We start from the raw sequence: 21,397 nt of genomic DNA, 5'->3' as shown, positions 1-21,397 counted from the left end.
AGGTCGAGTGCAGTACTGGACATTCTTGCATCAGAATGTCTGATTGGCTGGTTTATGTGCCGACTACAGTACAGGACAGTGCTGGGAACTGTCGACAGTAGATCGCCACTCACTTTGACACTCTATAGACATGTTCTCACATAGACACGATACGGCAGTGTTCAATCTCATATCAGAATACCGTCACACAATGCGGGTCACACCTGGAATGGGTCTGGCCTCATTCCATGCCCGCATGCATAGGGCCCCCTTTCACTTTCATTCCATTCTGGTTTCGGTTTGGGGGACCGACCTCACATTCATCAGCTGAGAGGGCCCTATAGGAACTGACGGGGGACATACTAGGCGAGTCTCGGCCCCGATTTTAAATACCCGGCGAATAAGGCCCAAATCATTTCCCCCCTGCACATTCGACTTTATACCTCTGATATGCAATGTCTCAAGCTGAGAGGAGCAGGGGTTTTATACTGCTGTAAATAATAATAAATAAATCAATAAATAAAAAGAACTTAAAGAGAGTAAAGATCCCCCCTACCATCCCCGGCCCAACAGGGTTTCATGGACAAGGAACCCCGACGCTATTTTGGCTTGCGGTAGTGGGCTGGTAGATGTGCGCTAGATAGCCACAATTCTTGCCCTCACCTCGTCTGACTCCACCAGCAACCGAAACCGAACCCATTCCGTCACGCACACTTCGTATCCAAGACCTTACGAATCCACAGGGGAAACAGAGACACCAGAGCCGATCATCCGCGGCCCGATCCGTGAAGCCCTAGACCCGATGCAGAGCCGATGTTTACGAAAACAGACACAGTGAAATGATGGAAATTGATCATATTCTTCACATAATGAACAAAGGTTCAACGCTAATCACCAACGTAGACCGCGACGCGGGTCTGCAGTCAAGTCTATTTTTACAGAAAAGATGCAAGGCAGGATGGAGTGGCTTCTCACCGGAAGCGCACAAAAAGACCAGATGGGGAAGAATAAGGAAAGACATTTAAGAGGACCAGAGTGATCAGAGGTGATTAGCCTCCGTCTGGGGATAGAGAGAGAACAAAAAGGAAAGAAAGGGAGAAAAAAAAAAGCAAGGCCGCGGAACATTTCCAAAGTGGGATACACCGTGAGGATATTGGAAGCATGCCACTTCCTGCACCGTATTGGACTCCGCCAATGCAACGCCGGATAAATGAGCAAGAGACTGGAGGACGCGGTAGGCAAGTCACGATCGCGAGTCTCATCCAGAAAAGAAATAGGCTGTGTTGGCCGATGCAATGTCTTGGGCTGGTGTCGTGACGGAGGCGTATAAGGGTTTAGAAATATAATGAAGGGGAAAAAAGAGCCGAATCATGTGCAACGAAGGGAAGAGTGTACGACCAACAGTCCCAAGGACCAGCCTTAAGTGGAAGCAGAGCAATCTTATTGCTGGTAGGTGCCGCGAAGCTGATGGTCACTGACACCACCACCGCCGCCGCCCTTGGGACCGAGCCAGACGATCTCAATCACACTGTGGCCTTCGTCTTCCTCGCGGACGTAGAACTGGTGCACGTTGTCACCGACGACAAAGGCATCACGAAGCAACCAGCGGTCTTTTGAGACACCCTCCTCCTCGGCGGGACGAAGGGGACCCAGGCGGTCCTCGTAACCACGAGGGTCCTCGGGCCATGTCTTCTCAGTGGCATCAAAGTTGATAGCATCATCAGGCACAGACTCGTTATAAGTGTATTTGACTAGGGAGTATCCGTTGGTCATAACCCAGAAGTGACGGAGAGTCTCGCCGGTGGCGCTGTTGACAGTCTCCTCTTGGTCGAAAACCCAGCGACGAAGAACGGACTTGCGGCCAGCAGCAGCAGAAACGGTGGTCATCTTGACGACGTCCTTGGTATACCAACTGTTCCAGTGGTGCATGGATTCGATCTTGCGACCGGACTCGTAGACACCGTCGACGGGGTCGGCCATATCCATCTGGTAGAGCGAAGGCCACAGAGTCAGAGGGGTGTCACCGAAGCGTTGGATACACTGGCCGAGCTTCTGATCACCGGGCTGCTCGCCCCAGGATTGGCACTCGTCGTAGTACTTCATCAGAACGTCGAGCAGGGGCTTGGAGACGAACACACCGGCACCACCGAAAGCGATATGACCGAAGGTGTCTACCTGCCAGCTGGCCTCGGAGAGAGATCCAATGTAGTGCTTCTTGTTCTCGTCGAAGAGCTTGAGCTCCTCGGCGATGGTGGGAAGCGACAAGAAGAAGGTGTCGTCATCGCTGAATCCAACCCATGTGGTGTGGGGGCGATGCTTGCGAATGTGTTCAGTGAAGGCCTCAACCATACCGAAGTAACGGGCAGTGAAGTCCAGAGGCGATGCGATGAGAGTCAGGTCCAGACCACGGTTGCGGAAGTAAGTCTCCTGCTTGTCCAGGTCATCATCGGACTCGGGAACCAAAACGATCAGACCGGCCTTGGTGTTTCCGTAAGAGTAGAGCAGCGAGGGGAGCAAGCGGTCGAGACGGTCGACAGTCGTGGCGAGACCAAACAGAAGCTTGGAGGTTTCCTCAACATCGTCATCGGCGGCTACATCGACATTGATGATCTCGGGGCAGACAAAGTTTTCCTCCTTGTTCTCGGGAGACACGACCATTCCGCGCTCCATGACAACCATGGGCGGGAGAACGGGCTTCTCGATCTCCTCCAGAGTGTGGAATTCGGTCCGGGGGTTCACGTGGCGAGGACGGAAGTAGGCGCGAGTGTAGTTCTTGCGAGGGAGCCATTCAGGGAAGGGCAAGGGAGCGGCCAGATTGGGGTCAACCTCACACGTGCTACCAGTCTGCTGAGCATCCGGTTGTGTAGGGGTTTGTGCCTGGGGCTGTTTGCCAGCGAGACTAGCCCGATCGATGGGGTGCTTAAAGCGAAGGAAGGCTGATCGGTCATACCGTTCCATGCAGAAGAAGAAGATTCCAATCGTCACCAAAGCGAGCAACGGGAACACCGTCTTTAGCCGGAAGAGAGGCATCTTGGCGGTTCCAGTGCTTGAGGACTTTTCGAACATGTAAAGGACAAGAGGCGGGATCGAACAAATCGAGTCGTTCGAGTAGAATTAGAAGTTATGGGGGTCGTAGGGTTCGTGTCCCGTCGTGTAACAAAACTGGGAAGAATGCGACACCGATTTCCAGTAGGTAAAAGGGCCAAATAAACGAGTGTTTTCCAACAGTTGATATAATGAGTGACAGGCAAGTCTAGTGCCGATAGGTTTCAACGAGAGGCTGGCAGCGTCGGGGCCCGCGACACGGTTCCAAGGGGTAGCGCTTGAGACAGGGGGCGAAGAGTAGGTTATCAAATAGGAAGCAATACGGCTGGACAATGCCCGACCAGAACAGCAGAGAGTCGTGAAGGTGTTGAAGGAGAAGAAGAAAAGGGAGGGCGGCCGAAAGTAATTAAACGGGAATGCCTGTGTATGGTAATACGGTAATTTATACGTGATATTGTATACTTCCCTTCGACTTCCCTTTCCCACCTCCAACCACGTTCTGACTTGGGGTTCTAATAGCAGTTTGACTCGGAACCCTCGGTATTGATATCAAATTGCCTGGTTGCGGGTGCTTCTCTCCCTGGATCCAACCTCGCTATCTGCCCTTCTGTGTGCGTCTGGTGTCTCTGTTGACTCCGAAGCGTCGATCCTGACGGAAATAGGAATGTTGGCAACTCGGAGGGGATGATCCCAACCCGACGATCAATGGACACCCAGCCTTTTCGTGCACTATCGGCTTGTCCAACACGCGCTCAGTGGCAGGGCGGTTCTCCAACCGGTGGTTCTCCCAGATCACCGCTATCCAGGGTCACGATGGCTGTTTGCGGATTCCGGATGCGGCATCACGTGTTGATCGCGGATGATCCCATCGGAGTATCTACCGAGATCAATACAATCAACAAGGGGAACTCCGGTGGCTTCAGACAGGAAAAGCCACCGCGAAAGCCTTTGAGCCCCAAGAACGGAGTCGTTCGCGATCTAGATACGCCCGGTTTCTTGCCGTCGGCATCTAACACCTATACTATGGAGCACGCACTTGAACCCCTTTTTTTTCAGCTCCATCTTTTACGAGAACCTCTTTGTTCCATTCAGGACAATATAAGCGATTACTGAGTCCCAAGCATGCAAGTTCGACTCATGATGAGAACATTAGACATGACTCTGCACCACGTCACTCTATGGCAAGTCAGGAATAAGGTCGGACGCTTGGACCACAAGTGAATTAGTCCGAGTCCGAGTATACGAGTGAGTTAAATGAGTCCATGAGGGTAAGTTCGTCAATTAGACCCTGTAAAGTACCAAGTCCAATGTAAAGCAAATGTAATCAGGCCAAGTATGCGTGAAGTGGAAAGGACCGATCGACCACTCAGCCGTGTCAACCAGTCACAACTGCTGGGCAAATGAGGCCACTCCACCGACACGCGTCCCCCTTAAACCACCTTACTCTGTGTACTATACTGTACACTGTGGATGATATATTCCGATGAGATTTATTCTGCATGTCGGTCACACCAGGCAAATTATGGAATCCCACAGAACCAGAACAGAGTGCCTTACAGCTGTTCTGCATATGCAATGCGCAATCCCCAATAATACATGAAATACATGGACGCCTTTTCAGTGGCGACTCCACGGACGTTCTGGTGGGTCGCGATCGACAAAGCCATTCAAAGGGCACATTGGCCCTTGGCTCAGGCCCTGAGGCTACGTCTGGGTAAGTTACGCGCGTCATCGTTTCTATATTAATCACTAGATGTGGTGTTTCATGTACGCCTGAGGTTGAGGCGGCGACATACACGTGGTCATGCACGGGATGTGCGATACAGTGTGCTCTCTCCTGTACAGTACAAATGACCAGGCAGAAGGCTATGTACAGTACTGTCCAAGGGGGATTACAGGCCCAATATCGTGATGGACCCTGAAATTTCCCAGAAAAAAACGGCCATGTGGATCTGCCCCTGATCGTCGCTCTCGACAATTTGACAAGTACAGTACTGTACAGTATAACAGAAGATATCGAGGACCTATCGAGAAGAAGAGTGCCAGTGGACTGGATGTATACAGGATCAAGCCCATCTCTCACACCGGTCTGAAGATCATTTCAACCTGATCGTTCTTCGGGCTCCTCAGGTCGTCGTCGACTGTACGGCCCATGGCCGGTTCTAGAAGTCTGCTCTACTCTGGAAGCGAATAAATGAGTGTTTCAGGTCTTGTCTCTGGTTTCTTGTTTCAACGTCACTCCGATAAACCCCCATTCCATGAAGACCTGAAATAGGGGTCCCTGCTTGGAGGTGGAGCTTATTTGCCACTAATGGCGACTTAATTTGGACAGATAACGTCGAGATTGGTCGAATCACACCAGTGTATGCTGTACAGTGAGTGTAAAGTGTAGAGTGTACTGCCTCGTCAGTGGCACTACACCTTGATCCACGTGATGCTCTCTATTTCCTTTTACAGCCAGACAGAGTCATGGCCAGTCAATTCGATTCTTATTGACCGGAAACTTTAGTCCTGTCCTCCGACCACGATCATATCGACTACAATGTAATGTGACCTCTTGTTTTTTTTTTGTGTTTTTCCTTTCTTTTTTTTTCCCTGGGACGACTTGGGACAAGCAAACACGGCGATCAGGGGTGACCCTTGATTGCTTCTACAGCACAGTACAGTACTGTAGACTCCACCTAGATGGATCTGCAGGGGTCTCAATTGGCCAACCTCTTCACGATCTATCAATGGCCGCGCTTGGATCCCTGATACAGTATGCGGGAGACAGATTTCCCCCGCCTCGCCGACGCTCAGGACCCAGAAGCTATGCAGGTTCACTCCAGCTATTACTTGATTTGTGTCCAAGTGGGCTCTGTAGATTCCTCCGTTCCTTTCTCTTCTATATGAAGGCTGACAGGATGGGATATCTTTGCTTTGGCTGGTGCTTTGCTTGAGCTCTACTGTACTCAGCGAGCCATGCTGGAGGTGTTTCATCTTGACGGTGTTGGATAACTGAAATGGGTCATTTGCTCAATGTCTTTTGTCTTTATGGTCGAACACAAATTTTATTCTCAAACTACCCACAAAGCTTACATGGCTGATTCAGCAGTGGCCGTGAATGTGTGCACGCTTCCTCGCGGTTGGAAGCTCGTTAGGCTTCGATTCCCAGTACCAGAACTGGCCACTGGCTCCTCATCGGACGGACTTCCCCAGCCACCACCTCCAGGTCTGAATGACCAGGTTGTCAGAAAAAGTCTTCAAGGTCAGGAAGAGGAAATACTTACGTATGAATCAGAATGCGTTCTCCCGGCTGGACTTGAAGCTCCATCTTTCCGCCGATATTGATCGTTCTCTTGGTTCCGTCCAGCTCGTTCTTCACGTAGAGGTTTAAGCCTGCCTGGCCTGATTCACCTCCCTCCAGTCCATATGGCCGATACACACGTCGCTCACTGAGCATTGAAACCGAAAGAGGCATGCGGAACTCCAGCTCGCGGACAATACCATCTCCACCTCGGAAAAGACCCTTTCCACCGGACCCGTTCCGAATGGCAAACCTGCGCAGAATGACAGGATAACGCAGCTCATAGACCTCTGCATCCGTGATTCGCGTGTTTGTCATGTGGACATGGACACCGGAAGTGCCATTCCACGATGGCCCAGCACCTGATCCACCACAGATGGTCTCACCAACTCCGAAGCCAGGGACCTCAAGGCCAGTCGTAGGATCAACACCTCCCATGCCAAAAGAGATGATATTGCAGCAGCCTTGGGATGCAGCACATGCATTGAATGCACCCAGCACAACGTCTGTGATGCGCTGCGAGGTGATTGGGTTACCAGCACAGACAGCAGCATGTCCAGATGGATTCAGCAAAGTACCGGAGGGAATAATTACATTGACGGGAGCAAGGCAGCCCTGGTTCAGTGGAATATCCACATCAATCAGTGCCCGAAGACTATAGATGATAGCCGAGTGGGCGATGGCTTTGGGTGCATTGAGACAGTTGAATGTTTCTCGACCAGTTCCCGTGAAATCAAAATCAGCAGACCCAGTTTCGGGATCGATACGGATTTCCAATTTGATCTCGGTGCCATCATCCATGAAATCTGAGAATCGGAGAGACTTCCCTGGATTCTTGCGGCCGATCGACTTGAGAAGCTCACGGACAGCAACCTCAGCATTGCGTTTGATAGCGTCCATGTAGAAGTGAACCACTTCTAAAGTATTCTCCGCCACCAGAGCCTCTAGCAACTGTGCTCCCTTGTGATTTGCCGCGATAGCAGCCTTCAAATCCGAGACATTGTCATTATATGTTCGTGTTCCACTGCAGCCGGGGTATGAGGCAGGTTCGTCATAAAGGAACTTGCGGACGATTTCCTCTTCGAAACGGCCCTCGGACACAACCTTGAATCCCATTGTCATGGCACCTTCTTCATACAGCATCTTGCTGTTTGAAGGCATTGATCCCGGCGCTATACCCCCGATTTCAGCTAGTCATTGTAAGCTTGGAGCGCAAGGATGAGACAGGAGGATCAAGCTTACCGTGATGGCCACGAGAGGCAACGTAGAATACGATACATCTACCCTCGTGATCCCAGACTGGAGTGACAATGGTGATATCAGGGAGATGGGTACCGCCAGCAAGAGGATGGTTGGTCAAAATGTGATCTCCTGGTTTCAAACTGGCTCCATATTGCTCGTGCTGATATCGGACAGCATATTCCATGCCTGAATACATTGTTAGCTTTGTTCCCTTCGAAGGGGTATTCAAAGAGGTTCTGACTTACTACCAAGATGCACTGGCACGTTGGGCGCATTCGCAACCAGCTTCCCATCAGGAGAAAACACTGCACAGGAGAAGTCCAACCGCTCTTTAATGTTCGTGGATACTGAAGTCTTCTGGAACATACGGCTCATCTGATCAGCCACAGACATGAACCGGTGGCCAAAAATACTCAATCTGATAGGATCGACAACCGTTGCGTCGGCAGTCTGCTTTTTCGAAGATTGTACATGTAAGATTACATGACGTGACAAAATTGTGGCTGTGGCATTTGGCTCAACAACTATTGTTTGTGTATTGTCGATGATCATCGCTGGCCCTTGGATAACATATCCGGGTCGCAAGTTTTTCAAGAAGAAGACGGGCGTGGTGATCTCACCAACTCCAGCAAAGTATACAGATGCTGAATCATCCTGTATCTCGGACCCGATAGACTGTGTTTTCACTGATTTCAGCTCTTGCTGAGGTGCCTCTGGTGCGATTGATGTTGCTTTTCCAACACCACGGACTCGAATATCTTCAACAAGGATGTTGCGGCCGGGGAAAGTAAACGAGAACTCGCGCTCATGTTCTTTGATGAACTCGGCAGAGAAGTCTCCGTGCTCAGGCTCGAGTACCATGAGCAAGTTATCAGTCCCCTGGTATCGCAGATTGAGATAGACTTCATGCTGAATCAGGGTTTGGTCAATCCCATCGGAAACCAAAGCTGTAGTCACCTTGGACTTCAATGCAGCAATTCGCTCGGTAATCTTTTTCATTGCTTGATTATCCAGAACCCCAGATGCCGGCTCCTGGGCCTCATGAACAACATCTGCCAAAGCCATGCCGTAGGCAGACAGAATCGAAGAATACCGATGGATAATGACAGTTCGGATTGACAATGAGGAGGCAATAGCGCAAGCGTGCTGCCCTCCAGCACCACCAAAGCAAGCCAGGTTATGTGCCGAAGTGTCATATCCACGAGCTTCAGTAAGTGCACGGATAGGTTTTGCCATTGATTCGTTTGCTACTTGAATGAAGCCAAGTGCAATTTCTTGTGGACTCTTGCTTTGTTTGGTCTCAGCATTGATCTGAGCTGCAAGTTCTGTGAACATCCGACGAGTAACTTGGACATCCAGAGCTTCATTCTCGTTCGGACCAAAAATTTTGGGAAAGTATGCTGGTAAAAGACGACCAAGGAATAGATTGGCATCAGTCACGGTCAAAGGACCTCCTTTCCGGTAACATGCTGGTCCTGGATGAGCACTTGCGGACTCGGGGCCAACTGCAAACAGTCCATGTCGCCAGAAAAGAATGCTTCCACCACCTGCAGCGACAGTATTGATGTCCAGCTGGGGGGCCATCACTGTCACACCGGAGATGTTGTTCTCGAAAGTGTGCTCCAGCTTACCGTCATATCGAGAGACGTCAGTACTAGTACCACCCATGTCAAACCTAGAGCACTAGTTAGCGAAAATACGATCAAATTCGAAGGCGAAGGCACTTACCCGATGACAGGTGTTCGGTCTGTCTCGTCGTAAGAAGTTCCTGCATATCCAACAACGCCTCCAGCGGGCCCCGACAGAATTGCACGGAGTCCAGTGAATCTATTGAATTTAGCAAGAGGGTTTTCCTGGTTTGGACCCAGGGATCATCACGTACTTTTCAAAGTTAGCGAGGCCTCCATCGGACTGCATGAACTCGCATCGAGTATCGGCCGAGGTAAGCCCATCCTTGAATCCTGAGCGGAAGCCCTGAATATAGCGTTGAATGACCGGTGTGAGATAGGCATCGGCAGTAGCCGAAGTACCTCTCGAGGTCAGCTTTATCATTGGCAATAACTGGCTGGAAAGAGAAATCTGGGTAAACCCGACTTCCTTTCCCAGCCTTTCAATTGCAAGCTCATGATCTTGAAATGTATATGAATGAACGAGGCAAACCGCGATCGAGCGATAGCCCTTTTCATATAATCTCTGAAGAGCCTGTTTCGTACCGACTTCATCAAGCGGCTCCAGAACTCGGACAACTTCGCCGCTGACACCTTTCTTCAAGGAAGTATCCGATTGGGAGGCCTTTTGAAGACTTTCCTTGTCAGGCGTGGGGTTTTGTTGATAATCCTCAATGGTGACACGCTCGTCAACTTCGACGACATCTTCATAGAGCACATCAGGGCGTTGAATATTCAGCGCAAAAAGTTTGGGTCGAGCCTGTGTTCCAATTTGCAAAGCATCCTTAAACCCTTTGGTGATTAAAAGAGCGTGACGCTCTCCCTTACGTTCCAGCAAGGCATTCGTGGCGACCGTTGTGCCCATTCGAATGCTGACATTGGAAAAATCGGCGGTTGTGAGCTTTTCATCGCGAGGAAAGGCTCGACCTGTCGCCTGCTCCAGAATTCGCCTGATCCCCTCAATCGGGGCATCTGCGTAGTTGGCTGGGTCTTGGGACAGGAGTTTGACCACAATCTCTTCGTCACGACCATCGATAATTCCAAGGCAGTCGGTGAATGTACCACCACGATCTATCATAGCATTAGCTGGCTTTGTATCGAAGCATGCAAGAGGACGGAGGTGTGTTGAACATACCGATAGCGATCTTGATACTCGGGGGATCCGACTTGTGAGGAGACATTGTGTATGCAGTTGGTGATTGTTCCCAGGGTAAAAGCTGCCTTTTATTCCCTTTGGTTACATATCAAAACCATCCAGCAGGTCAGAGCGAAGAGCAAATCGGTAGCAAAGCGCCAACAAAGCGCCACCTCAGGGCAAGTTCCGACAAGTGCGGAGAAGCAGCTTATCTCTCGCTCTTACCTTCCTGGCGCGCAAGCCCTAATAGACCACCATATTCTTCACCAGCAAGCTGATCCAAGTATAAAGCCATTGCAATGAGTGTTCTTAGGTATTTCCCAGGTCTTTGGGATTGAGTGTGACTCTTTTCTATCCACAACCCGCACTTGCTTCCACATACATTATGATGAATGACAAAGAGCCTACCGAGCTTCAGCTCTCGCCAGAGCACGAGAAAACCCAAGCAGGGGAGATCATTGAAGCGCAGGATCGAGACAGTGACAAAGATGTTGCAGCGCAGTTCCTCGCACGTCTCGACCCGGCTGTTGCAGCAGAGCCGGTAACCGAAAGCGAAGCACGCCGTCTGCTATGGAAGATCGACCTCATTATCATTCCGCTCATCATGGTGACGGTAGTTCTGGCTGCCATCGACAAAGTCATCATTTCAAACGCTGCCATTTATGGAATGAAAACAGACACTCACTTGACTGGCGACCAGTACTCGTGGGTAGGCTCTATCTTCTACTTTGGTTATTTAGCCTTTGAATACCCAGCGGCACTCCTTATTCAGCGACTTCCAGTGGCCAAGCTGTACGCAGGAATGGTAGTAGGATGGGCTATCCTGCTGCTATGTACGGCGGCAACGCAGGACTTTGCGGGCCTAGCGACTGTACGGTTTTTGATGGGCATGACAGAAGCTGCCGTATTCCCAATTTCCAGCATCTTGACAGTGATGTGGTGGAAGACAAGCGAGCAGCCTATTCGTGTGGCATTCTGGTTTAATCAATTATCATCGGTCTTTTCGGGCGTGGTGAGCTATGGGATTGGCCAGACGGATACAGCTTTGGCGCCCTGGAGATTACTCTTCATCGTGTTGGGCTCATTCTCTCTTGTCTGGGCTATTGTGCTCTACATCTTCCTACCGGACTCGCCGGTGCAATGTTGGTACTTCTCAGACCGGGAGAAATTTGTCTGTCTCGAGCGTGTGAAGGACAACAACACTGGCATGGAAGACAAAACCATCAAGTGGTACCAAGTGCGTGAATGTCTGCTGGATCCCAAGACCTGGCTTTTGGCCCTATTTTCGCTAGCCCAGAACATTCCCAATGGTGGTCTTGTCACATTCTCCGCTATCATCGTGTCCGGACTTGGCTATTCTCGACTGATCACCACTCTACTCGGCATCCCCACCGGCGTGCTCGCCACGGTCTGGCAGATCTTGTTGGGATTCATCGCAGCGCGCATACCGAACTCCCGCTGCACGATCATCGCCATCGCGAACTTGGTACCCTTGGTGTGTAGTGTGATCATGTGGAAGCTGCCACGAGAGAACCAGCAAGGCCTTCTGGCGGCATACTACGTCTTCTACACCTACTGGGCGCCGTACGTGTTATCCACTTCACTCCCAATGGCCAACACCAGCGGACACAGCAAGAAATTGACCATGAATGCTATCTTCTTCTTGGCATACTGCGTCGGCAACATCATCGGACCTCAGGTTTTCCGTTCCGGGGATGCGCCATCGTATTCGCACGGATACGAAGGTCTTGTTGGATGTCTAGTGGTAGCTATCGCATCTATTGTTGCTTATGGGCTTCTTTGCCGATGGGAGAATAGTCGCCGCGCTAGAGAGGGCCAATTAGATGTGGAGCCTTCGGGAGATGCAGCTTTCTCCGATTTGACGGATAAGGAGAAGAGGGCTTTCCGGTATACGTATTAGTTAGTACGAAGAAAGAGGGTGGGTGAGGGTATGATAGTTCGACAAATGGAATTTGAATTGGATCCTTGACTGAGAAAAGGGGAATGAGCTCGAATTTGAGGCGTAGAAAGGCAATCTGCCCACCAACGACTGTGTTTTACCATAAACGATAGCTCTTTGGGGCGAGATTGAAGCTAGTAGACTCTAGGGTGAATGAACTAGAGCCTATCTCCGCATTGCCCGCCACCCTCCAAATGCTAAGAACATAGATAGAGGGGTACATAAGGCCAAGCCCCTTGATCGGAGCAGCCCCGAGTCTTATCTGAGACGAAGAGGAAGGTCGGAACGAGAATATGAGTATTTCCATAATCGGCTCTCTTCCTACGTGAACTTGAGCTGCAGGTGAAAGACATCTGAGTGTGCACGAGGAAGCTGGAAACGAACGAAATGCCTCAGCAGAGTCTCAACAGAGTCCCCAATACCATGATAAATATGGCGGCGCCACCATTTTATCTCAGACCGCGCTGACAACCTTTCAACATGAAGAAAGATACGCAGATTATGATCATTGGCGCGGGTTGCTTCGGCACCTCAACGGCGTACCACCTTTCACAGCGCGGCTATACTTCGATTCGCGTGCTTGATCGATATGCACCACCCTCCTGTGAAGCAGCTGCCACTGATATCAGCAAGATCATCCGTAGTGACTACAACGTGCCGCTGTATGCGAGACTGGGCATTGAATCCATAGCCGCTTGGCAGTCATGGCCGATGTTCCGCGGACTCTACCACGTCCCCGGATGGATTCTCAGCGCAGCGAACCTATCCATACCCTTTGTCGAGGGGTCAATTGAGACGTGCAGAAAACTTGGGGTGCAAGGCATTCAAAAGCTTGCCCCAGAACAAATTCGTTCCCGTTTCTCGGTTGTAACGGGCAAGCTGGATGGCTGGAATATCAATGTGTGGAACCCAACTGCTGGATGGGCAGATGCAGGTAAAGCATTGGAGCAGATGGCAAACGCTGCCCAGGAAGCCGGAGTCGAATATATCACGGGCGAGACTCAAGGATATGTGCGACAGTTGGTCCTGGATGAGACCGGGGAGTGCAAAGGAGTCATCACAGCAGATGGCACCAGGCACGAGGCGGATATGGTGATCCTGGCAACGGGAGCATGGACACCTTCACTGCTTGATCTCCAGGGCCAGTTGATAGCCAAGGGCCATAGTGTCGCCCATATCCAACTCGACCCTGCTGAGACCAAGCACTATGCCGCATTTCCGATCATGGACAATCTCGAGCTGGGATATTTCTTTCCTCCGACCAACAACGGAATATTCAAGTTGGCACACAGTCAGTTCATTACCAACACGCAAGTCTCCCAGTCTGGGATCACCGCATCTTGCCCCCACACGTTCATCCAGTCCCCGGCAGACGGACTTCCTCTCGAGATCGAAGCTCAAATGCGCCGGAACTTGCGACGAGTGCTGCCCGAGCTCGCGGATCGACCTTTCTGCTATACCCGCCTCTGCTGGGATGCTGATACAGCCGATCGTCATTTCCTCGTCACGCCCCATCCATCACACAAGCGACTCTTCTTGGCCACGGGTGGTTCGGCTCATGGGTTCAAGTTTCTTCCAGTTATTGGAAAGTATGTGGCAGATCTGCTTGAGGGGAAACTTGACCCGGAGATTGTGTCCCAGTGGAAGTGGCGCGCTGGACAGAAAGTCACCGCGACAGACCTGGCACATCTAGATCCTGAGATGGAGTTGATTGATCTTACGGGGTGGAAAGGTAGACAGGCACGGGAGACAAATAATACGTCTAGACTATGAGATTTGAGACTGTATTGTCTTTGAGATCCATCCATCCAGATATAAACATCAAGTATGGCATCAATGCACTTCGTTATCACACATAGACCAGCTAAGTTAAACTGAGCTTCCACCCACCAAGCATAACCATGGCGTGTTCCCATACAAAACGAGATCCTTGCAAAAGATCTCTTTCTCTCTCTGGAATGGATCTTCGGCGCTTTCTTTCATCTTGCATAGCCAGATCGCGCTGTCGCCAGACCATCTCCACAACCTCGACCGCAGGGGCAATGTTCTAAAAAGTTAGGTCTAGATCAATACATGGACGGGGAAAAAACCCAATAATCAAGTGAGAATCACGTACTCCAAATCGACGGATTCCGTCAAGCTTTTGAAACAATTGTAAAACAACGACCTTGTCTTCCTCATCGCGAGCACAGCAGCCTGCCAGAAAAAGTGGCCATAACGGTAAGACCGCAGTACGCATCATAGTTTCCTTCTTTTCCAGAACCAATTCTAATATGCGTTTGACATAGCTATTCTTTTCCTCTGCGTCGAGTGAAATGACTGAGCTCCTTGAGTTGGCCGACTTGGTGGAAGTAATTTCGTACAAGAACAGAAGTGCCCCGAGTCTGTTAGCTTCTGCGATGGCGACACATTCCGTAGTAGGATCAATGTGCTCCACAGGCAAGGTCTGCTGGAGAGTATCTAGATTCGCCTTCAATTGATAAACCCCTTTTCGACTCGTCTCATCCAGGCCATCTCGTGTCCATGCTAGTTCTGCCACCCGATTGATCATTAATAACAGAGCCGGACTCAAGCCCATGTATGGATCAATGACATCCGATGGTTCCAAGATGCTATCCGGCAGAATAGGTGATGCTTGCGAAGTGGATGGGACTTGGAATGCTGTTCTGGCCAGAACGAGGTGAAAGGCAAAGTAGCGATTGAAGAAACCCGTCAACTCTTGGCTGTGACTTGAGCGACCGGGGCATTCTGTTCGAGTGCGAATCAAGTTCTGGAAGCCATTCAAGTGCGTGACCCAAGAAGGACGACTGTGGTCTGAGATCTAGGATGAATGAGTAGATGCTTGGTGCACACCTTGACAGGATCAGGATCAGCTTACATCAAACCAGCATAACATCAGAACAAGCCCTAGCATCTCATCTACTTCGGACTCTAGCCACTCCCCTTTGTTCAATAGACCCCGTAGGTGGTTCAGGGCCCGATGATGATGCTCTAAAGCCGGTAACCCATATTTCGCGTCGGACAGTTTCAGGGTGTTTGCTGCAATGGCCAAAGCCGCATGGTACAGTCCTTGGGACTGCAATGCCATGGGCAGAATCAGATATCGATAGGGGTTGCAATGGGCATTGTCGATGAGGGTCGAGCTGCTGCAAATGATCTGTTCAAAGTACGACAGGAGAGCAGGATCATTGTCTGATCGTCCCCCAGACGGAATCGTATTCAAGCACGGCGATAACCAATTCGATCTACAGCATGCTTCTTCGTTTGTCCTCGCCAGACCCCCAAAGTGAATCTCGAGATCGATCATCGTCATGTTTAAAAACATCCAGGTCCGATCCCGTTGCCTTTTCTCTGGTCGCGGTGCCACTCTGTCTTTGACGCTCCCCCTGGCCGTGAGATCGGTTTCTCTTTGCTGTGATCGGGCTGATTGTGCTTCGACCAGACGCCTGCTCGTCCATGGCAAACCCCTCGAGCCAATGACTCTTCATGCCAGACGAGCCGAACTCCATAGCCACACGAGGCATTATTACGGGCGCAACGATGGCAAACCGGGCGTGTTTCTGACCCATTTTAGTTTCAACCAGGTATAAGCTGCCAGACAGAGAATGTTACCGTCACATTTAATCCGGCGTGCGCGACACGTCCAGCAGCCGGTTCGCGCTCTGGAAATTGCAGTCATGGCTCCGTTGACCCCGTGGGGACGAGGACTCTATTCTAGTCGAGTGAGGAGCTGGACACAGTTGGGGAGTTGGAATGGCTCGAACTTCACTTATCTCTGGAATTCAGTCCGGGTTGGGGATCTTCTGGCCAAAAGGTTTATCGGAGACTCTGCCAGTTGATAGGGCATGTTTCAGGCCGAGGTTGGGATATTAGCCAGGCGATACGAGGGATCTTGGAATTAGTGGAATTCTAAGCCTACGACGGTCTTTTGCGCAGGAAATTAGTGCCTCCTTTCCCCAGGATATCTGTCCCGTCGGTTTGGTATAGGTTCGTTGAAGCCGAGGATACACTGCCCCAGAGCGTTGAACTCGAGAGCTCAAGCGTGAGTCGTGCTTTCATCTCACTCTGATCTGCCTGTCGTCTACTGTCTAGTACATATTTCCAGTTGCAAAAGACCAGTGTCGAGCAGCCTCGAGATCCAATCACGAGCCGTCTGCTAGTCAATTGAACGCGCAACAGATTGCACACCATGTCGACCTGGTCTGCATATTTCATATGAGACCGACTACTCATAGAGCTTTGGATGGACATCGCCACTATAAGGCGACGGGCAGATTCCCATCTGCACGACGCAGGCCAGTCCGAGGCTGTGCTCGGCAAAGGCTCATTTCTTTCTCCCCCACTTAAATAACTCGATTCGTGCTGAGTTGCGTTCTCCATGTCTCCTGTCTGACTGCAACATGGGATTCAGTACCGAGGCCGAATTTGACCAGGTGGGATCATTCCAAATTGAAGGGGATTCAGCTAATGGGGATAGGCATATGCGAGTGTACGGCGCGCCTTTGCTGCCGGCACTACTAAAGAGAAAGAATGGCGGCGGCATCAACTCAAACGGGCTTGGTGGATGGTCGAAGAGAACAAGAAGCGCATCTGCAACGCACTGTATACCGACTTACACAGACATTACCAAGAGTCACATTCGGCAGACTGCGCTGGGGCTCAGGGGGACATCCTGCGCACCTTGGAGAAGTTGGATGAATGGACCCGAGACGAGAAACCAACCCGGCTGGATCCAGTGAACTTCTTGGGAGGAACGATCGTTCGCAAGGAGCCCCTGGGAGTCACTTTGATCATTGGAGCGTGGAACTTCCCCATCACGTTGCTTCTGCAGCCAATGATTGCCGCTATTGCAGCGGGATGCGCGGTGATTCTCAAGCCATCCGATGTGGCGTCTGCGACCCAGGATCTGATGATGGAAATCATTCCTCGGTATATGGATACCGAGGCGATTCGATGTGTTTCGGCAGGGCCAAAGGAGATGGCATACATCCTGGAGCACCGCTTTGATCACATCTTCTACACCGGATCAACTAGCGTTGCGAAGATTATCCATGCCGCCGCAGCAAAACATCTTACGCCGGTTACGCTTGAACTAGGGGGCCAATGTCCAGCCATCGTCGCTGAGTCCGCAAATCTCGATCTTACGGCGAAACACATCGCGGTTACAAAGTTCAACAATGCTGGTCAGGTAAGAATTCTTCTGTCTCGAAATTCCACATGAACTCACACCAGGGGTAGATCTGCTTGAATGTCAACCATGTCCTTGTTCATCCTTCCCTGCGAGAAGATCTGGTCACCGAGTTGTGTCGATATTTCGACATCTTCCGAGGGGGCAAAGAAAAGCAGCCAGACCATTATACACACATCATCAACGAGCGCAACTTTGACCGGCTGGAAAGCCTGCTCCAGCAAACCTCTGGAAAAATTGTATATGGTGGCCAACGAGATCGCAACAGTCGATACTTTGCACCAACCATTGTGACTGGCGTCAAGCCCGGCGACCCCCTTCTCTCCGAAGAAATCTTCGGACCAATTCTCCCCATTGTCGATGCTGATTTCGACACGGCCATCTCATTCACACGAGGACTGGAACACCCTCTCGCAATCTACGCGTTTACCAACAAATCCGCCGACAAGGCGCGCATCTTGAACGAAACCAAGTCCGGCGGCGTCACCTTCAACGACTGCGGTCTTCACGTTGCAGCCTGCGATGCACCGTTTGGTGGTGTGGGAAATGCCGGCCAGGGCAATTATCATGGACGACATGGAATCTTGACCTTTTCCCATCTACGCACACACATCAACGCCATCCCCTCGTGGCTGGAATGGTGCATTGCCGCACGCTACCCCCCGTATTCCGTCAAAAAGGCCCATCAGATGTCCCCACCGACTGTGCCGCCATTTGACCGTGACGGGAATGATCGATTTGCAGCTGGTCGCTCGAAATGGGTCTTGCGATTTGGTGTTTTGGCCCTTTCTACCTTGATTGTGACCCGACGAGATCAGATTGTCGCCCTGGGTTCGAAGTTGTTGTAAATCTTGAAATTCTGCAGGAATTGAGACTTGTCTTTGTCCGTCTCTGCACGCGATAGGCGGAAATACCCGGGCGATCTGCATGGGTTGAGGGGGAAAGCTACTTAGTAGGCGGGAATTAGGGGCATCGGCAAATGCATAGATAGGCCGTACATAATATTCAGATAATTTCCATGCACAACAAGAAATCAAGAGTGGCTTGTATGTATGATTCTGATCTTCTGCTCCAAAAAAAAAAAACGAGTGCCAGGAAGAAAATGTGGAATCTACCGGCGTATTCGGACATCGCGGAGAAATCGCCGGACTAGTATAGAGCCAAACTGGATGGAGTCAACTCAATAGCCGAACGGAATTGCTATAAAGAGGAGATCATCGACCGGAATTTGGACTTGCCACTGCGTATCATTGCTGAACGTCCATCATGAGATTACCACTGGCCCTCTTGGGCATCAATGCCTACAATATCGGAATTGCCTCTGCTGCTCCGCTAGAGAACCGGTCCAAGTCGAGGGCTTCATCGCCAGCAGTAGACATGTTCAATACTGCAATTGAATGGAACGACAAGTATTGGGACAACGAAGCCGGTTATCTGATCACAGCAAGTGAAGGATCTGGACGCTACGATAGTCGACACTCTGCTTGGTATGCGCCTCAATTGCTAGCCAGAAATGGACCAGGCGATGTGGCCAAGGCCATTCGGATCTTCGACAATGTGATTTCGGGCCAATACCTGGACCCATCCAAGCAGTGGTATGGAGACTACCAGGGTGCGCCAGCTCAGCCAGAGCCCGGGACACTGGTGTATCCGGACGATGGACCATATACTTCAGTGAGTGCGAGTTCATATTGTCGGTGATTTCCAGCACTAACACGCTATCTAGTGGGATCCAAACATTCGTGATTTCGTGGGCTGTGCTTGGATTGTAGCATTGAACGACTATGACCATCTGCTGCCCGCAGCGACAGTCTCCAAAGTGGAAAAGTCCCTGCATCTCGCGGCAAAGGGGGACTTATACCGCGTCGGAGGGGTTGACGGCGACAACTCGTATCCTTGCTACTCCAATCCCTGGTTGATGCGAACCATCCTTCAGAACTGGGTCGGCGCTCGAGTTGGGGATGCGAACTTGACAAAGTCCGGCGAGAACTTTGCCCAAGAGATATATGATCTCTGGAGCATGCATCATACTCTTTCTGAGTTTAACTCTCCAACGTATGCCGGCGTCGCCATGTGGGCGCTCGCGCTGTGGAACAAATACGGCACCAACGACAGCCTGCTGAAGAAGTATGGCCCCGACATGCTCAAATATAGCTGGAAAGAGCTTGGCGAGCTTTACAATGCCAACCTCAAGAACCTGGCTGGTCCGTGGGATCGTAGCTATGGGTACAATATGAATGAGTATGCCTCTCTCATCGGCGCAGTCATTTGGGGGACAATTGGGCGCGACCAAGCTCCTGTCCCTAAAAACATACTGTCGATGTATCATCAAGACGATTTTGCTTTCTATCCTCTTTTTGCCCTTGCGATGCCGGAGATGGTGAAGTATTTGCCAGCAAAGGTCAAGACAAACCTGCTCGAATTCCCCGGCGAGCACATGTATACTTCACAAGCTTACTCGCCACCCTTCGACCAATATCCACGAAACATCACCACATGGATGTCCCAGAACGTGACCATTGGCGCAGAGACCGTGGCCGAGCAGGTTGTTGGAGGACCAGCGATCAATCCCAGCCAATTCACGCCTGCGGTCATCCAGTGGGCAATTGACGATTACCAGATCGGTTGTATCTCTCACTGGGTAACAGAGTCTTCAATCCATGCCGTGGCAGCCCCTGGCAGTCTCAAAGTCTCCTACCCAAATGCAACATCTGCCAATGGACCTGTTTCTTTCAACTTCCTCTTCAGCGGCCTCAATGTTCCCAATGGGTTCAACGTCACTGGACTAGAAGGTGTTCCGGGGCTGAATATCAAGTTGACGACAAATGCCATGCCAAACTATACCATGACCTATAACACCGATCATTCTGTCAACGAGTTTAGCTTTTACAACATCACATATACGATGCCCGAAAGCTTTACTGCTGTCCCATTTGTGTCTCTTCAAATCTCCGAGTGAACATACAAGACATATTAGCCCAAGCGATTGATCAATTTGGCATGCGCTGTGATTAAACAATATGTACATACGTGGTCACATAAATAAGCCATCAACGTTACTCTTCCTTTTTGTCTTCCTGGAGCTGATTCTCTCCATTTCCTCCATTCCCTCCACTCCCTCCATCCTCTCCCTCTTCTCCCTCCTGTGTCTGAGGAAGCCAGAAACGAGTAATCATACCACCCAAGAACTTCTGATCAATCCATTTGACCAAGCCATAAAAGACCCAGCCCCAACCCCAAAGCGAAACACCCATCATGCTCGTCACCAACAGCACCGGACCAAGAATCAGCAGCGACAGAACCGCCCAGAGCAATATCGAGACAGCTGCAAAGACAAACACACCAGCGAGGAAAACCAACAAGGGCACACCGCAGCATATCATCTGACACACGATAAAGGTCGTGGCGGCGGGGCGCTTGAGCGCAGCTTCATACATGGCCGCCTGTCGAGGCGCAGGAAGTAATTTGGCAACCATATACCGGATCCAGGATTCAAAGGCATCAAAGGCTTGCGGGAATAACGAGGAGGCCCATGATGTGATGGTCGCCCATATGCTGGAGAATGAAACATCGCCATCGACTTTTTCTTCTTTGGGGGGTGCGTCGTCTGAAGGGAATTCGCCGGGGATGACAGGCTCAGTCAGGTCCCTTGTTGCTCGATTCAACTTCCTCGGTTTGACATTCTTGGTCGCTCCAGTTGCGGTTGATTGGACTTGGTTCACGGGTTGGTTCAGTTGGCCGGTGAGCCCGCTGACATTGTCGATGGGCATGGTGAGGGCTGGGAAGAAGATGTGTGCCCGATTCAAGGTGAATAATGCACCAGAGAAAGGTAGGAATTCCCAGAAGATGCAAGAGACATGAAAGCAAGCAAATCAAGATCTATATCAACGGCCAT

General features: G+C 50.8%; 8 protein-coding genes across 8 annotated transcripts; 4 read left to right on the top strand and 4 right to left on the bottom strand.

Annotated features, from left to right (window-relative positions):
- Positions 1-1,419: 1,419 nt before the first annotated feature.
- On the bottom strand, positions 1,420-3,045 carry gfsA (glycosyltransferase family 31 protein; the record flags this gene model as incomplete). Its single annotated transcript, XM_057133568.1, has 1 exon — positions 1,420-3,045. The coding sequence occupies one exon, from the start codon at positions 3,043-3,045 to the stop codon at positions 1,420-1,422; it is 1,626 nt and encodes a 541-aa protein (XP_056978856.1).
- Positions 3,046-6,098: 3,053 nt separating this feature from the next.
- Positions 6,099-10,400, bottom strand: N7511_011190 (uncharacterized protein; the record flags this gene model as incomplete). The annotated part of the gene is made up of 7 exons (XM_057133567.1): positions 6,099-6,237; positions 6,294-7,500; positions 7,553-7,738; positions 7,798-9,227; positions 9,281-9,379; positions 9,435-10,290; positions 10,355-10,400. 7 exons carry the CDS (start codon positions 10,398-10,400, stop codon positions 6,099-6,101), a joined length of 3,963 nt encoding a protein of 1,320 aa, XP_056978855.1.
- A 339-nt stretch (positions 10,401-10,739) lies between these two features.
- Positions 10,740-12,275, top strand: N7511_011189 (uncharacterized protein; the record flags this gene model as incomplete). The annotated part of the gene is made up of 1 exon (XM_057133566.1): positions 10,740-12,275. One exon carries the CDS (start codon positions 10,740-10,742, stop codon positions 12,273-12,275), a length of 1,536 nt encoding a protein of 511 aa, XP_056978854.1.
- Positions 12,276-12,794: 519 nt separating this feature from the next.
- Positions 12,795-14,087, top strand: N7511_011188 (NAD(P)/FAD-dependent oxidoreductase; the record flags this gene model as incomplete). Its single annotated transcript, XM_057133565.1, has 1 exon — positions 12,795-14,087. One exon carries the CDS (start codon positions 12,795-12,797, stop codon positions 14,085-14,087), a length of 1,293 nt encoding a protein of 430 aa, XP_056978853.1.
- Positions 14,088-14,178: 91 nt separating this feature from the next.
- Positions 14,179-15,627, bottom strand: N7511_011187 (fungal specific transcription factor domain-containing protein; the record flags this gene model as incomplete). Its single annotated transcript, XM_057133564.1, has 3 exons — positions 14,179-14,361; positions 14,431-15,135; positions 15,193-15,627. The coding sequence occupies 3 exons, from the start codon at positions 15,625-15,627 to the stop codon at positions 14,179-14,181; spliced, it is 1,323 nt and encodes a 440-aa protein (XP_056978852.1).
- A 1,087-nt stretch (positions 15,628-16,714) lies between these two features.
- On the top strand, positions 16,715-18,350 carry N7511_011186 (uncharacterized protein; the record flags this gene model as incomplete). The annotated part of the gene is made up of 3 exons (XM_057133563.1): positions 16,715-16,747; positions 16,792-17,502; positions 17,553-18,350. The coding sequence occupies 3 exons, from the start codon at positions 16,715-16,717 to the stop codon at positions 18,348-18,350; spliced, it is 1,542 nt and encodes a 513-aa protein (XP_056978851.1).
- Positions 18,351-18,768: 418 nt separating this feature from the next.
- Positions 18,769-20,461, top strand: N7511_011185 (uncharacterized protein; the record flags this gene model as incomplete). The annotated part of the gene is made up of 2 exons (XM_057133562.1): positions 18,769-19,176; positions 19,229-20,461. 2 exons carry the CDS (start codon positions 18,769-18,771, stop codon positions 20,459-20,461), a joined length of 1,641 nt encoding a protein of 546 aa, XP_056978850.1.
- Positions 20,462-20,558: 97 nt separating this feature from the next.
- N7511_011184 (seipin co-factor family protein) lies at positions 20,559-21,272 on the bottom strand (the record flags this gene model as incomplete). The annotated part of the gene is made up of 1 exon (XM_057133561.1): positions 20,559-21,272. The coding sequence occupies one exon, from the start codon at positions 21,270-21,272 to the stop codon at positions 20,559-20,561; it is 714 nt and encodes a 237-aa protein (XP_056978849.1).
- Between the last annotated feature and the right edge of the window lie 125 nt (positions 21,273-21,397).

The sequence above is a fragment of the Penicillium nucicola genome (assembly GCF_028828085.1).
Source record: "Penicillium nucicola strain IBT 29836 chromosome Unknown utg000011l, whole genome shotgun sequence".
NCBI classification, from domain to species: Eukaryota; Fungi; Ascomycota; class Eurotiomycetes; order Eurotiales; family Aspergillaceae; genus Penicillium; species Penicillium nucicola.
Note: the sequence above shows the minus strand (reverse complement) of the source record. Positions and strands in the feature narration are given on the sequence as shown.